A 17,387-nucleotide genomic window follows, 5' to 3' on the forward strand; every position below is an offset into this window, starting at 1 on the left:
TTTTTTTTTTTTTTTTTTTTTTTTAGATTTTGATTACTGCTTACGCGCGCAGATTTTACCACACGCTTTTTTTCATAATACACAGAGTCGTAGAAAAAGTCTGAAAGCCTTCGTATACAATACATCGCATGCGCATTTAATCGCCGGATCAATCACCGCGATTTCTTACGACTCGGCAGCGCGAGTACAACAAAAAAAGCGGACGATAATTGATGGAGCGGAAAGTGTCTTGGTCGATTTGCGAGCGCGTCTCGAGTCGTATAATTAATTACCGGTCATCGAGATGGATATAACAGAAAAGGATAACAAAGATGGATAACGGAGAAGAGAAGTTCGAGGCGAAGTTCTTCGGTTATCTCATTCGGCGCGTCTGTTCGGTCGCGAATTTTTGACCGATCCCAAGGCGATCCGGTAATCGTTCGACGTAATGACACGTCGTAAGAAGCTGACTACGGCGACCGGCGTACACGACTCCCGGCCCCCGGTCGCTTTAAATAGTCACGCGATAATTAGATGTGTGTGTCGACGCTGCTCGTCGTTCCGTTACAAGTATAATACGTCACGCTGTGTCGTATTAACCTCAGAAGATTCTTTTCTCTCGGACGAGAGACTGTCGAAAGAGAAGACCATTTTTTAACCGCAATGGATGGACCACTGGAGGAGAAAGAAAAACATTTGTGTCTAGAACAGCTGTTAAAACGGAACTATCCGGCAATCATTTTGTATGAAAGCAGAGGAAAGATGTCATTTAATGTCGAGAATTTACCGTCACACAAATATGGAACCGCGTTGCCGATTAGAATTTTCTACATTTTTTTGCGGTTTCATGTAATGTAGTTCTCCGGTTAGCTTTCCGGTTAACTCGATTCGTGCAGTTAACTCGAACTTTTTATTAACTCGTTGAAAAGAAACGGCCCGTTGAGGTCTCAGCATGCGGCAAAAACTCGATCCTCTCTAAACGATCCTCGAACTTAATCTTCGTGCGCGCGCGCAATGCATTTTCCATTAACGGAAAAACAGGACGGTGAAAATTATCTCGGAAACTCTTTTCGAGAGTGAAACTAAATAAGCCGTCGGTGGTTTAATTGACGGACATTACGTGACGTCGCTGTACAGTACGACCTCAGTTTGCGATGTTGAGTCGTAGCGAGGCAATCGTTGTCAAGCGGAACATCGACGTCGTGAATTGCACGAAACGATCGATCGATCTTAATCGCGCCATCGATAAATCGTGCGGTTTATCTGTATGCAATTAATCGCAACGCGTTTAAAATACGCAGTATGTGTCTTGCCCGCACGATGGAAAATGTTCAAGGCCGTTCGCGCGTGCGCGCACGTTGTCGGTCGAATGCGGTATAACGGCGCGAGCATGCAAATGTCAAGGAAATGGACGAAGACGAAGCGCCTAGCACGCACACACATATGTACACCCACGAACTTTCTCTCTTTCTTTTCGCTTGTATCGACAGTTGATTCTCTCTTCTTTCTCTTCCGTCTCGCTGTCCGTTTCGCTCTTTTTTTCAATGTCCCGCCATTAGTCAAGCTTTTTCATCGACCCTCCGGTTCAAGTGCATGTTATACTCGAGATATACCGTCGCGCTTCGCGTCCCAATTAGAAGCCCCCGATAATCGGTTCCGCTATACCTCGCGACCCCACCTATATACATAGTTGGCATTCGCACACACAAAGAGATGCGTAAAAAAAATAAAACTTTGCCATCTTTTTTTTTTACAGAATCGGAGATCGCGCATCACGACCAAGATGAAGCGATGGATTGTGTACACGGTGACGCTGCACATCGTCGCTGCCATCGCTCGGGCTACCGAAGATTTTCGGCACATCTCGTACGAGGGTAAGAACTTATGAAAGCAATAATAATTTTTTCGAAAGAGAAATACTTGTCGAAGATGTGACATTCTCTAAAAGAACGAACGTTGTCGGAGTAATAAATCGGAAAATCCGATTTATTACTCTGTATATATATATATATATATTCGTTATCTATAAATTATATTAAAAATTGTCTATAATTACATTTCTGAACGTTCTCACGAACGCGAACCGGTTGATTAAACTCTCCCGCGTATAAAATACATGTAGGAAAATCCGATAATTGATCAACCCGACCGCGATTGATGGCGAGAACTTATCGCGATCTCGCGATTATGTGCATAATTTGCAAAAATCGCTCGATTGAATCTCGGAACGGCGATAACGTCGGCGATAATCTCGCGAGTCCCGTTAATTGCTTTATCGCGCTTTACTTGAGGGAGTAGCCGGCGAGCCGATTACGCGCTTACTTCCGATCATTTTTATCGATATGTAAGAGAGACCGTTCGCGCGTGCGCGATTCCGTTCGAGTGTGTCTCTCCAGAGCTGCGCAAACTCTCGCAAACAGGACCGACGAGTTTTCTACATACTCCGCGCGATTATCTCGCGCAAAAACGGGAGTTCACTCCCACGGAACGGCGCGACAGAAATACACTTCATTCATCACCGGTGCAGTATTATTGCGCCAGGTGCGTTATCGGCGCCGTTAAAAACGGCGCGCGCCATTCTCGGTCGGCGACGGACCTTATGCGAAAGTCGTTCGTGCGATCTCCCACGTAGCTCGAATCGACGACAGACTTTGCGCGAAAGATACCAATCTCTCCCCAACTGACGATATTACTCGGGTGATGTGTAACGTTTCGTGTTATCGCTTCGATATAATAAACGCTCTTTGATAAGTTTGATAAATGTATCGCTTCTTCCGTGTTTTGTTTTTTTTTTTAAATAATAGAGTAGATTATTAATCATCGTTTGTTCTAAGTACGAAAAAAAACTTTTCTTAAATAAATAATACAGTAGATTATTAATCACCGATTGTTTGTTGTGAATACAAAACTTTCCTCATTAAATTATCGTTGCGATTGGATTTCATGTTCAAGCGAAGTTTTCTCGGGAAGTTGTGTGCGATCGAAGTTTCCTCGCGCGCACACAATTTTTCCACAGTCTAATTCAGTATAGGGGAACAATTTCCGGCGATAAATAACTTTGAAGTAATTACTCTGTCCACTTAAGCTCTGAGATATTGAATTCGCTAAGAAATGATTGTACATTATAACGGGAAAGTGTGAAAGATGGGTGTTCTCTGTATTATCGATAATGACAGATCGACAGAACCGAGAGAGGCGATCGAATCTTCAGGCAAAATCGCGCTTAATCATCAGAAGAAGTAGGTGAATATATTCTTCCCGCGAAAGAGAGAAAGAAAGAGAGAGAGAGAAAGAGAGACAGAGAGAAAGAAAGAAAGGTATATCGCCCTCTGGTCGCCACGATTTCTGTCCCGGAAGACGAGCATAAATCCGTAGCGAGCCGAGTCCGGCGTTCTCGAGACCGGAGACGTTTATGCAAATTTAATTTCGCCCATAACCGCTTCTCTACGACGTCGACGTGTGTCGGAGATAGGCATGGCTAATCGATAAAGAAAGCACATATCATATGGCGTGTGTGTCGCGCGAGTTATACCGCGTACACACATATATGAATCTAAACCGCGTGGTGTTCGATCGAAACCGGCGAGTCCGGCCCATTAACAACTCCGCAAAAATGTCGGACATTCAGGGCACTTATCACAAGCAATGACCCACAATGCGCAGTTACACGTAGGCGAGAGAGCTCGACGCGCGGAGCTCGATTATCGCGCGCGGAGAGAAAACGCAGATCATGTCAGAGATGTGGGACGGACGGTTGCCGGTCGTCTATATGGAGACCAGACGCCACACCCGTCAAACGGAAACCGACATGGAAAATCTCTCGTGACCCGGGCATCCGGATCGAAATTCTTAATGAGCTCAATGGATTACTCTGTGGCGTGAGCGCGGTAGCTCTCATCTTCTTTCCTTCCTGCGACTCTCTTCATCGCGTTTCCTCTTTTCTGTTTCCCCGTTTCTTAATAAAACATACACGGAAACGAAGGACGATGATCGCGGCCGCGCAAAACCCGTGATTTTATTTGCACGTAAAGTACAGTGTACCCGCGAGTCGATTTATCAGTTTTAAGCGCTCGCGGTCGCTCTCTCTCTCTCTCTCTCTCTCTCCCTCGAGTCGTGCGGTCTGTATTAAGCCGGATCACGATTTCGTTACGGATTCCCGCGTCTCTCGTGGCCGCTGTCACGTTTCGTGCTGCGCGTGAATCGAACGCGGAATGCGGAAAATGACTCTTCACGATTAAAACTCGGAGCGCTGTATTTTTCTCGGTCGTGACTTTTTTTTCATTCGAGCAACAGAATAATAGTCGTAGCAGCTGGATAACAATCGTCTGTTGCGGATAAATATCGGCTCTGTAAATTGGACAAAACAGAGATGTCATATTGGAACTCTTTTACCACTGATTAAAAAAATCAAAAATCAAAAGAGATGATCCGTAAAGAAAGATAGTTGCGCACAATCAACATTATTAAGTCCTCTCTTTCCCCCCCGGAAAAAAAGGAAATAAGATTATTTATCGTCGTGTTTAATTCCCGACACGTAAAACCGCATGTGCGATAGCTCCGGTATGTCATTACGATAATTCGTGATTCCGCGGCAAATTATTCCGCTTGTTAGAGGAAGACAACAGTCAACCGACAAAGCAACAAAAGCAGCACTCGCTGATAAGAAATATTACATATATACGTACACAACGTACCCAAGAGATATTTCTCTTTCCGTGAATTCGCGATTGCTCTCTACGCATTTAAGAAAAAACTTCCCGGGATACAATCAAATCTCACGCGGCGATAGCACAACGCGTGCTAGTGATAATTTTTTTTTGTTTTGTTTTATCTGCGAAAGCGCGCACTTGTTACACATTAATATCGTTACGTTAAATGAAAGAGATTAGAAAGTCTACTTGTCAAAACAGACGGAATTATTTATTTGAATTTGAACGTTCGAAGTTATGCGCGCGTTCTTCGCGGTGCGCGACAAAAAAGCGGGAAACACGTCTCCGAGAGAAAATGTCCCGGGGGAACAATTGTTCAGTTATTAAATGCGTAATGAGAGAAACGTTTATATAGACAATATTAACTCATTATTTACCACCGCGCGACGAAGAAACGCACGAACGCAATCAATTCGACGTTGTGAAATTCAATTGACTGTGACTCATGCACTCTTCAAAACAAACGCCTCGATTGTCGAGAGAGACTTTTAAAAGTCTCTCTTCTGTGGAGTCTGTATACGATAAATTCTCCCACTCGCGCTGCGATCAGCGCGCGAATAATAGCGACACGGGATCTCTGTGTGTGTGTGTTTCTCTCTTTCTCTCTCCTTCGCGAACACGACGATGAATTTTTCGTCACTGTGTGGGAATATAATTGCCTACACTGTACCTGCGTAGAAAGGTACGAACGGTTATTTATAACGGTATCGAGTTGCTAATGTGCGGCGAACATCAACGGCCGGACCTCGATAATAAGATCTTGGAGTTTGCGTCTTACGCAAGAATACTTAAATGAAAAGAGGGGAAAAAAAAATTAAAAGGTAGGAAAAAAAATTAGGTAGAGGTGTTTCGTCTACCGAGAGATCTCGCGCGAATGTATGTTGGGGTCAGAAGAAACTGACACCAAATGTATGTATACGTATATATATATATGTATGTGTGTATAGATGTGTGTATGTACACAATAAACCTTTATATGATGTGTATTTCTATAACGGTATTGTTTGCCACACATTGGTGCAAAATCATTGCGACTAAATGTCTGAATATGACGCGGGTCTCTTTCGCGCGGAGGACGTCGGGCTTGTGTGCGTTGCTGCGTTACACGTCGAATCTAATTAAATTCCGAATGCAAGGGTGCAGCCACAGACCTCGCTCGCGCACAGGACGGGTCTCGTTAAGTGGCTCTATTGCACTTTGTCGAAAATGACAAAGCGATTCTTCTCTAATTATCCCGGTATATATAAGGCTCGTCGAGGGGTGCATTGTACGCCGCGGATGGGTTCGCTTTCGTTCCGCTCCTTTCGAAGGCCGACGCGGTCGATTGTTCGTTCGCGGCTCGTTCGTTCATTCGTTCGCTCGATCGAAGTCGATATTCCGCGGGGAAAAACGGTTCTCAGCCGAGCGTGAAGAAGTCCCCCTCCTCCCTACCCGAAGTATATTTATCGGGCGCAAACGTCTCGATTACGGAAAGCGATCCGTTTTAAGTATCGCCGCGATTGCGCAATCGTCGCGCGACGTTTCGTAACTGCGCGTCTGTCCGCGCGAAAGCGTAAGGTGAATTGTCGATTTTATGCGAGAGATCGAGGGCGGCGCTTTTATGACGCTACGGTATCGTAATCCGCGCGATATCGGCTTTGCGTTATTCTGAGATAATATGCGAAATTTAGCAATATATCTTGTTCGAATAATAAAATTCGAGCCGGGAGATAAGAGAGAGAGAGAGAGAGAGAGAGAGAGAGAGAGAGAGAGAGTAAGTCAGTCTATAAAAGTGGAGAGAGGCATGTGTCTTAATCGCGAACTTGTTCTCAACGATGTAGAGAGGGAGAATATAAAATGACGATTAATATACATTGATCGTAGGAAGACAATAAAACGGCAAAGAGAAAAGATTAGTTCAATTCGTGGAAAATCCGATCGAGCGCTAAACGTCCGAATGAATGTGAAATCAGACGTTGATGGGAAAACGGGTATCGCATACGCCTTATTCGCCGAGATAATCGGTCGAAATTAAGCAATCTCCAAACGTAATTTTCATAAAACTCGCGCGCACGTGGAATTAAAGTCCGCGATGGAGATTTTTATGAATCAGTAAAACGATGCGTGTCCCCCCCTCCCTCCTTCCCCCCGTAATTCTCGCGCGAATCTCGAGAAAGATCTGTTTCCCAGGCAGAATTTCTATCGGGACAAGCCGAGATTTTCCCGTCACTCCCACTAAGGACGCCCTTTTCCTTTTACGTTTCGCCGTCGCGCCGCGTTGCCTCGGGGCTTTTTATGACGCACATAAAGTTATACGTACTGTTCCCCGTGTCGCGTGGCTTGGCGCGCGAGCTGGCGCCACCAATAATTACGGTTTTGCCGTTTTACAGTTGCGCTTTGTGCGGAACCGGTGTCCGCGCCGATTTACGTCGCCTCGATCCTTGCAGCGATACCAAGAGAATCTGTAATTATATTGTATGGCTAAACGTAAAAATAAAGGAGAGAGAGAGAGAGAGAGAGAAAGAGAGGTGCGGTTTGATCGAAATGACGCCTGATGTCATTGCGATTCTCTGGCAACGCGATTTTCTCGATCACTTTTCTCTCTCTTTTCTCTTTAATTGCACAATAATCAAAAGCGACGATTTAGGTTACCGGAGATCACGCGCCTATGCAACGCGAGATGAAATCCTCGCTTTCTTATCGTTTGTTTCTTCTCGTTTTGTGGTGCTCGACTCGAAAGCGCGGAAATGTGATAATTATCAGTCATAATAATAGTCACGTGTCTTTAAAAACGTGATTAAAGTACAGTCACGTGTTGTTTTTCCACTTCTCCCTCTCACTATTTGTGAATTTTGATTTTCATGCGTTTTATTTCCGACATCTCTCTAATGTGTATTATATGGTTTGTAAGACGTATGTACTAGCTGTCATCGCGGTGGACAGGTTGTGTTCACTGACACTACACGTTAAAACAAAAGCAATAATAGCGTGCGCGTAGCGCGCGCTTATGTTGTGCTAGTTTTTTTTTTTTTTAAAAAAAAAAAAAGAACATTGATATTGAAAACGGAATCTCATATCGAGGGCGGTAGGAAGAGATATTTTCTCTCTCCGCGCGCATTGTGTGTCTCTCGCTCTCTGATTTTCGATCTCGCGCGATTTTGTTTTGTTTGCATTTTAAAATTCTGTTCTCGTTTTATTGTGTGAACGTGCAAAACTGTTTTGTTTTATCTCAACAATAAAAATGCAAATTTTTAAAGGCGCGATCGAAACAAGGTAATTTGGACAAAAAACGGACGCACGCGCGTTCGCACACCACTTTGTAAACCACAAGCTAAAATACGTGCGCGCGACAAACTTTTGCCGTGGCAAAAACACACACGGCACATGAAATATCGAGAGATTTCGTGGGCGGGTAGGAGAATGGAGGGAAAAGAAGGGCGATGTTCGCGGTGTGAGAAGGATTGAAACGATTTGCGAGACGTCAAAACATCACGTAGACGGCGCGCAGAACCTGGCTCGTTTCTGTCTTCGCGCGCACGTGAGAGGCACGTTTTAGCTATTTTAACACTTTTTGTTTTCAATGTGTATAAATCGCACCTTTATATAAGTTTAATCACGCGTGCATCGCGTTCGCTCTCACATCTTACGCTCATTCTCTTTGAAACTCCGCACAACGTGTGCATGCAAAAAAGACAAAAGCGGGTGTTATCTCTTGATCTACACACAATTCACGTTCTTTCTTTCTCGTAGCTACGTATATGAATATCTGTGTGATAGTTATTTTCTCGAGATGATTTCGTACTCGGGAAATGAAAGTTTAAGAAAGTTTAGTCAAACGATCGCTACCGCGCTTGTGTTTTATTCCTGTTCTATTCCCGGACCGAGGAAAGGGAGTGGCCGACACACACCACTAACGGCACGCCGAGACGAACAAGTGCCGTAAATCTCTCGCGTAGCGCAGTACATCACGCATTTATTCCGAGGGAAGATTTTTTTTTTCACCAGGATAGAAAGAAAGAAAGAGAGAGAAAGACTGTTGTGTACTTGCATGCTGGTGGCTAACCAGCAAGCGAAGCTTATTACGCGGCGCATCGCGCGGCGATCGTCGACGTTCTCCGATCCTCCGGGTCGAATAAATGGCGATCGAGTGATTCTTCGAACTCATTCGCGCAACAAAAATTTATTCTATACGGGAAAAGCAACGTAATTATCGAGTTGCTGATTTTTCATCTGTCACGATCAATTGCCTCGCGCGTATTACATTTTCGCACAGACGCATTTAGAGATAGACGCTTTTATCTCTTCTTCGTCTTCTCCCTCAATAGCGTCTCGAGTGCGTATCGCAACTTTGTGGAAACTCGGTTAAAACCGGAGTTTAATAGCTGCTTGTGATGTATAACCGCGGAACTCTATCTCTCTCTCTCTCTCTCCGTCTCCGAAACTGCGTGTAGAGTTACAGAACTCAGAAATCTGTTAAGAGAGAGAATTGTGAGATAACTTGTGTTCCGAACGGGAGTCACAACACACAGCGCGCGGTTGAGAAGATTCACACCCGCTTTTGTCTGAAGCGAGTTATTCGCTTTGAGAGCCGGGGAACGATTCGTCGTGTCGATCTAACCGAAACTATAAAAATACTAGAGATAAAGATAGAACTCCTGATTACGCGCGAGTTTTCCGCGAAAATGACACACTTCGAACTGACTTGTCTTTCCACCGACTCGCTGATCGTTACTTTTAGAACTCGTTTCCGGCAAAAAGTTATCGGCTAAATCAAATTGATCGCAAACAAATACGTTCTCCGATATAATATTTTTGCGTAACGCGCGATTATAAATAACATTAATATTTTAACGTCTCAATAACACGTAACAATAATAATTACCGTAACGGTTATATCACGGCTTGTTTCCTCCTCCGTGAAGAGTTGATCTTGTTTGATTGCGCTTGCGTGCTATCGACGGATACGGGGCGCGAATCTCCTTTACGACATTGGCCTGCTCGCGCGAGGGGGGAAATTGCGACAATTATTTGCTCGCGAGAACGGGTTTCTCGAGCGGGTCTCTCTCGATACGATCGTTACGATCGTTTTGCATTAAGTCTTAAGTACGCTCATCCGCGATCGCGATACGCCTTTTAAACCAGCTGAAGCTTATTTAATATAATTCCTCTTCTCGTTAACGATGTTGCTTCTTTACATATCATCGGAGAGAAGAAGAGACAGAGAGAGAGAGGAAAAGAAGAGAGAAAAAAATCTGCAAGCTACAAAGAAACAAACACACTGCCCGCGATTGTTTCAAAACGAAAATTCTCTTTTCGCGCAATAATGTATTAAAAACGTAAACTTTATTTGCTTGATAAAAAATCTTGATAAAAAAAGAGAGAAGTTGTATCCACAGAATCGAACGTAGAGGAAACCTTTACGCGCGCGTGCTGCGCGTGGGCGACGCTTATGGCACGCGCCGCGCGTACGCGAGTTTCTCTCGCTGCAGCCCACTCGTGTCTCTCTCTCTCTCTCTCTCTCTTTCTCTCTCTCCAATAGGTTACACACTGAGGAAAGGTATTCCTCTCCTAAGACTCCTCCAGTTTCATATCGCGCTGTGATCGCATGTAGGTACTCGCCGGCTCGATCGCGACTTCATTCCGCAGATCGGGTCTCCGTCGCTTTCGTGAATACCGCGCATTCGTAACGGCGCTCTCGTTGGGGCGCGACGCGCTGTTTTCCCGCAATCTTTTTGTTTCTTCATTTGCACTCGCGGTAATCGAAACGGGAACCGAGAAGATTCCCGAGAGAAGATTCTCTCTTATATACCAGAGAGTAATTTGTACATCTCGGATGTGGAAAAATAAAGATAACGCGCATATACGTGCAATTCCTCTCGCGCTCTTCCCTTTAAGATTTTGTATTTCGCCTCGCTCGCATCGCATTTAGTCATTTATCTCTTTCGATAATTTATAACACACTGTTACGTGAAAGAAGGGTTGTGTGTATTTGCGCGGTTTAAAAACTTAATATCATTATCTGATTCTCCCTCTATCTCTATCTCTATCTCTATCTCTATCTCTCTTTCTCGTTCTCGTTAAGCAAACAGGACAATCTAAACGTTTCTATAAATACCTATAATACACTCGGGATAAATTACAGACATTAAAAGGAAATGCGAGGCGCGCGCTCTCATCTTTTTCTCCCTTCGCACTCTTTTCTTCTACACACAGGTATATTATTATTGCTCTTCGCCGAGTATAATAAGTACGAATGTCCCGCGTGTCCGAGTACAAGGCTCGCGGAGGCTCAGAGCCGCTTCTTTTCAGTGGGTGGATTTATAATCGCCACGGGTGGCACACGGTAGGAAATTCTGTTGATAAATTTGTAGCAAGGCGTTCTCGTTGGCTCGCTGACGATGGATACGATATTTAGAAATCGAAGAGGAAGGATATATATATATCTCCGTTACACGTTATTGGTCATCGTGACGAGCGATGTGCGATGATCGCGTTACACTTATCGATATATCGTATGTGATATCCCAATAGCGATCGTTTTTTTGTAACGCCATATTACAAAATTGCTTTGACATTCTATATATACGGTGTTTTAGAAAGAACAGCGGAAACTTTCAGACATTGTTAACGTGATTAAAATACGCAACAAAACTGTGTGTGACATTTTGACACACGTGTTTCTATCGAGTTCGTCTCAAAAACGCGCAAATAGTGAGAAAGGAAATTACGCTCGTGTGTACCTTGTAATTTAATTTCAAGCCAAGCGTCCAGGCTTTCGACGAGTTTCACTAGCCGGTGTCACATGTGTTAACAACGTAATGAAAGTAACGAATACCGGAGAAGCGACCTTTGGGTTATAAAAGTGTTTATAATTCAATAACGGCTTGTATAACAAGCTCGTCGTCTTTGTCTTTGGCGAGATGTCGAGGATTCTTTGTTCGCGGCACGCCTCGTGATTGTCGCGTCGTTATCTTTCTAGGATCGAAAAATCGGTTTTTTTTTTTCAGTCTTCGAAATTCATCACGTGTGCGCGACAACGAATGATTTTGTTTGTCACGTGTTACGTCTTTATTGTTTTTCTCATCTACATCTATTGAGAGAAATATGTAAATATATGTATCTCTCGAAATACACATCGGAGCTACTTCATGTCGATTTGTAGAACTCGGCTAGAAGCTTTGTATTAACGTCTCCGTCTCTTTCTTGACGCGTTCCTCGAAGGAAAACTCGAACCAGAAACGCGGTAAGACAGGGAAGGTGGGAGAAGTATAATAATAAGTAATATTCTCGGAAGAGACAAGGACACTAATCGGCAATTATCATATGTCTGCTTGACGCGAGCGAGCATCATCCAATCGCTCGAAGGGAGGAGGATCCGTCGGATCCTATCATGAGTAATATTGATTTATCACGTAATTCGCCGATGACGCCCTCGCACGCGATTCTTGACGCGTAGTCTCGAATTCCTTATGTACATATACGACGAGACGCTGTTTAACGTGGACAAACCGTCGTCGATTACGTGTTACCGGCAGCAACACCTTCGCAACTTAATTAAAGCTACTCTCGGAGGAAGCGCGCGAGGCACCAAGGTCGGCATCTATTAGCGCGTCTCGGTTTCACGACAAAACGCTTTGTGCGTTGCAAAATTCTATCCCTGTCACGGAGAAGCGTGTGGTCAACAGAGCGCGATCTGAAGCATCTTTCGACGCTATTTGCAGATGCAAATGTGCACAAGTGCGTCGGATAAGGAAACTTTTTCAAAACTGAATCCAAGCAGAGAGTTAGAAGAAGAGACGCAAAAAAAAAAAAAAAAAAACACAGTTTTAGTCTTTTCAAACGTCTACTTACATTAGATTTTTCTACGCGAAGACGTTCGAAGAATCAAGACTTGTGTATGCGATGAGATGTTGTTATTTTCTTTTACGTCGGATATTCCCGCGGTATCATCCATCCATCGCGAGGCGTGCCCACGTTCAACATGGACGTCTGTCCACCTTTATGCGACTCACGAGAATAATCTGCCCACGCGGTTTAATTTCGTCTCGTGAGTCGCGCGCACACTCGAAACTCAACAGTCTCGCTCCAACCGCGATAAATCGTTCCCGAGCGCGACGTTTTTGCATGACGCGCGCGCGCGCGCACGCACGCTAGAAGAACTCCGCGTGTGTGTATATATGGCAGCACCCCATGGTCGTTTCTCCATCATTATAAGAACATTATACGCGTCCGACTGCGATATAACCCATTCTTGACTGAGAGAAGTCGGATCTCTCGATGGAGAGCCAACCGCTCCCTGTCTATATCGTCTCATCTATTTTCTCGCGCGCATATGTATGAATGTTATCCAACGTAGTGTTTTCTTCCTCCATCTCTCTGTTCTTCTCTGTTCTTACTCTTTTGCATATTTTTTGCCGTCGCAAAAATGATAGAGATATTAAACTTTGTTTTAATATCTGCTTTTTTTTTTAATTAAAGAACTAATGTCAGAAAAGAAGCAAAATTATATAAAACTCGTTTAACAATTGTAATTGCAATTGAAACAATTGCAATTGTTGTAACATAAAATTCACATGCTATGTAATATGCGCGCGTACTTTGTACGTATTAAGTAAAGAGAGTATTAATTTACGTTTGAGAGTATTAATTTACGTTCGTGTGATTTCGTTTTGTCCCGAGTCATCGTGTTCTCTCGGCGGACGGTTTCTCGGTCAATATCGTCGCCGATCGCGGATGATGACGCGTATCGATTTCGATCTGCGCGGATATCTTCATACGAGAGTATCATTACGTCGCGCATGAGAGAAAGTGACGCGTTCGTTCGATGAGAATCGCGGACATATCTTAACATTTTTACGACCGAGGTCTCAATTAACGCGCACGGCTAATAACAAGGTGCAATCGAGCTGACACGCATGCTGAATTCGACCAGTTACAATATACATACATAAGTCGAGAGTCGCGTAAAACCGTAATGATTGTCGAGAGCGCATGTAATATCCGGCCATTAACGACCTCGTAAATAACTCGTCAAAGTCGCAAAATCTGCAAGGTGCTCACGATATCTATACCGAGTTCTCTCTCTCTCTCTCTCCTTCTCTTTTCCTCTCTCTTTCTTGCGAACGGCGGAATTGTGTTCGGTATATATGTGAAAAGTCTGACAGGTCACGTACTTGCTCCCGTCGCGATCGCATATTCTCGAAGAAAAGAAAGATTTACGAACTACCGGTAAAAAGATGGGAAGAGCGAGTGAAGCAAAAGATACACTTCCATTCTTATAAAAATTGCTATATCTTTCCCCTCACGCAGACTACGATCTCATTTCCTTTCCCATCGCCTGACAGATATAATCACGATTATATACTTCATAAGTAAAATAAAGTATATTTCTCTCTTATATTTTTTTTTTTTTTTTTTTTTTNAAAAAAAAAATAGAAAACGTGATCATATGAGGATATAAGTGATCTCAGATCGCTTATATATAATTTTATATGTTCGTACGTTTCTATTTTTTCTCGTGAGATCAAAATTGTTGTATTATAATAAATTTTCTCACGGATATTAGTTCATATCATATTTTGTACAAAAAATTCGTTGATTAATTATTGCTCGAGATTGATGTTTTCACTCAAGGCATTGTGTCATTCCGGGAGGGTGTATAAAAGTTTTTAACAAGTTAAACACTTTTTCGCGAACAAGAACGGGCCGAGACGCAAATTGCTCCGATCGTAAATTGAATTTCCAAATCGGCGGCTTGGAAACTTCGCGTGGATATTACAATATTCTCTCAAAACCACCCGAGGGCCTTGAGCTGTCGTTAAACTTCCAATAACGAGGTCGACGACGGCGACTCGTCGCCGTGGTTAACAGGAATTGTAGTTATTCGCCAAGTAAAGGGATCCTCCCGAGAAAGGAGATCTCGCTTTTGCGTAATTCTGCCCTGTGAGTGAGTGAGTGAGTGAGAGGGAGAGAGAGAGAGAGAGAGAGAGAGAGAGAGAGAGAGAGCTCGGGCAAAAGAAGTGCGCTTTAGACTTGGCCGCGCATATCGTCATATTTTGTCTGCATATATTTTTTGTGTAATTATACTCTTCTCTCTTTTGAGACTTTACACTCTCTGATTTTCTTCCGACCCCGTGGATTCGCCACGTTTTTGTTCTCTAAAGGCTCGCTGCGGAACCGCTTCTCAGCGTCGCAACGCGCTCCGGCAATTAACCTATTCAATTAACATCGTCAACGAACACAGAGCGCTGCTTTGTCACAGCGTGTCATAGTGAAGCGCCGTCGCCAAGGACCGCAGCGTTTATAAATGCTATAGCATGTGATTTGTTGAGATTTACGCTTTGTACACGCGTGTGTAATTAGCGTGTACACATTGTTAAGAATTCCCCTTCTGGGTCGGTGCAGATCCAATTACACGTCACAATTAATCACTCTTAACTGTCCGAACTTGAAAACTAAGATAAATTATCGAAATGCTCTTTTCAAAAGAATATTTTAATTATATCCGTCAAGAAGAGAAAACATGGTTCAAGAAATTGCGGGCGTATATGTATACATATATATATAGGTAGGTACGTAACGCGCACAAAGAAACCCGGATTTTGCTTGTTTTTATTATTTCTTTTTTTATTAATAAATTATCTTTCAAGCTTGCTTTCTCAAAACATTTTCTTTTATATTTAGGGATTTAATAAATCTAACAAACTGCTATAATTATCGCGCAACGTTCGGGAGAAATATTGAATTAGACTGGATAGCAACTTTCTTGCGTGACTTACTCAAGACACAACGTGGGAGTGTGGCAACCTCACTTTACCGATATTATTGACTGATATGCCTCGCGCGTGATATTTTACAAAATATATATTTGTCTAAAAAAAAAACAGTTACTTCACTTTGTCTCGAATTATAAACGTCGTTTCGCATTTTCGAGATGTACCTTACACACATTGCAATATGGCAAAATTCAATTTCAACACAGAATAATCGCGAGCTTTTTGGCGCGTGCATAAGAAAAAAAATTAATTGAAAAGCAAACAAGTTGGGGGCGCACACAGCGTTTACATACCGAAGACTGAAACGTGTTCGTTAGTCAGTTTCGGCTCTTCAAAGAAAACTTTTGAAGAAACTCGAACAACTTTTGCTGCGCGGGTTCGGTTTGCTCGATACACACTGTCGCCCGTCTTAAACAGATAATACCATAATCCTCTTAAATGCAACCCACGCACGTTTAGAGCTTTGCGCGGATTACAGGCGGCCTCGCGAAGCGATCGTGCCGATCGGAATCATCGCGGAGCGATCGCCTCAGGTAGTAAAACCGATTGCAATTGTTGCAATACGTGCTCGCGATGCACGTTTGCGAGAGGAGAGATAACCGCGCGGATGTGGGGTGGGGGTTTACCGTAATTACGCGAGCGGAATGTCAACGTACGGATGAACGCACGCACGCACGCACGCACGCACGCAAGCACTCACGACGAATCGGCGATGCGCGTTCTTCGATTTCTACTTGCAGATTGACGGAGAACCGTTCACGGGAGGATTTGAATTAAACAAATCGAGGCGCAGCGCGTGGCAATTACGACGCTCATAAATTGTTGACGAGAGCGACGAATAAGATTGACCGTCGTGAATTACGATCGAAGCGGCGAGTAATTAAGCAAGACGTTGGATAAAAAGTCGCGGAGAAAATTCGATTCGTACGTGATGGAAAATTATTCTACGTGTAAAAACGCGTAAATATAGTGTATAATAAATATAGTGTATTGTTGAGAGTAGACGATAACATAATTTGTTTCGCTCCTTCTACTGTTTTGTCATAAAAAAGGCATCCGATTAAAAAAAGCGGCGCATCGGCCTCTCTGATTAAAAAAAAAGTGTGCGTGCCTTTCCTATTAAATCTCCTAGGAAATCGAAAGCGATGTCTGCGTATATCGACGGCGACGAGCGCCATCGCGGCGACGGTTCGTACAAGAAAGGCGAGCTGAAAATGCGACAAGCGCGCGCGTAAGCAAACGCACACGCGAGTATAATATATTAATCAGGTTTTTATTTAATTACCGTGCTGTCACGACGTCATTACGCTCGTTAATGACTTTATCTTCGACAAGTTTCGAGTTAAAACACTTTAGATGCGCGCGATTGCGAGTTTTCGTTTTTTTTTTTTTTCACCGTGGCGAACTCGGAAAAAACCGAAAAAATCAGAAGTACATGTAACAAATATGTTGCTGCGGCTTGGAGACATAATATATTACGCAGTAATTTTTGCATATTACGTTATATATCAAATCGACGCTCTTTTTCGAGAAACAGAAGTCCTTCGGAAGTCCTCCGGACTCGTTAAAACTCAGAGTAGTTTTTCGCAATGTTGACAACTTCGTGTGATAAATACGTAAAAAAAGAACAAAAAAACAAAAAAAAAACAAAGTACTTCACACGCGCAGTGAATTGTGTGGTAATTGATTTGTCATAAATGAAAAGCACTTTGTCACAATGAAATTAATAGTCGCGAGAAAAGTAGAAAGTAAGATTTGTTGTATTTTCGCGAAAGTTAAACAAGTCTATAAGTCATTGTTCGACTTTCACTTTATTTTATCGTCTTTCTTATATCAAAACCTCGGTATACTTAAAAAAAAAAAAGACGATTATAAAGTACAGCTTGAATATTCTAGTCGGACGATCAAGAAGAACTTTTCCGCTGTTTCGTTTTAATAGCGTGCG

At 43.2% G+C, this 17,387-nt stretch overlaps 2 protein-coding genes across 6 annotated transcripts in view; one reads left to right on the top strand and one right to left on the bottom strand.

The window, feature by feature from the left end:
• LOC109860494 overlaps positions 1 to 12,667 on the bottom strand; it is a 48,054-nt gene extending 35,387 nt beyond the window's left edge. The window contains exon 1 of the mRNA XM_020439613.1: positions 12,519 to 12,667. The gene's annotated coding sequence lies outside the window, so the exon portion shown is untranslated. The remainder of the gene's footprint in view (positions 1 to 12,518) is intronic.
• Positions 1 to 17,387, top strand: part of LOC109860459 (semaphorin-5A) — a 79,984-nt gene that overhangs the window by 27,989 nt on the left and 34,608 nt on the right. For all 5 annotated transcript variants that reach the window (XM_020439549.1, XM_020439574.1, XM_020439566.1 and 2 more), the window contains exon 2: positions 1,736 to 1,853. In XM_020439549.1, coding sequence (XP_020295138.1) covers positions 1,763 to 1,853 — 91 coding nt within the window. In that variant the 5' untranslated portion in view covers positions 1,736 to 1,762. The remainder of the gene's footprint in view (positions 1 to 1,735; positions 1,854 to 17,387) is intronic.

Source organism: Pseudomyrmex gracilis, unplaced genomic scaffold (assembly GCF_002006095.1).
Source record: "Pseudomyrmex gracilis isolate BER0280 unplaced genomic scaffold, ASM200609v1 scaffold_8, whole genome shotgun sequence".
NCBI lineage: Eukaryota > Metazoa > Arthropoda > Insecta > Hymenoptera > Formicidae > Pseudomyrmex > Pseudomyrmex gracilis.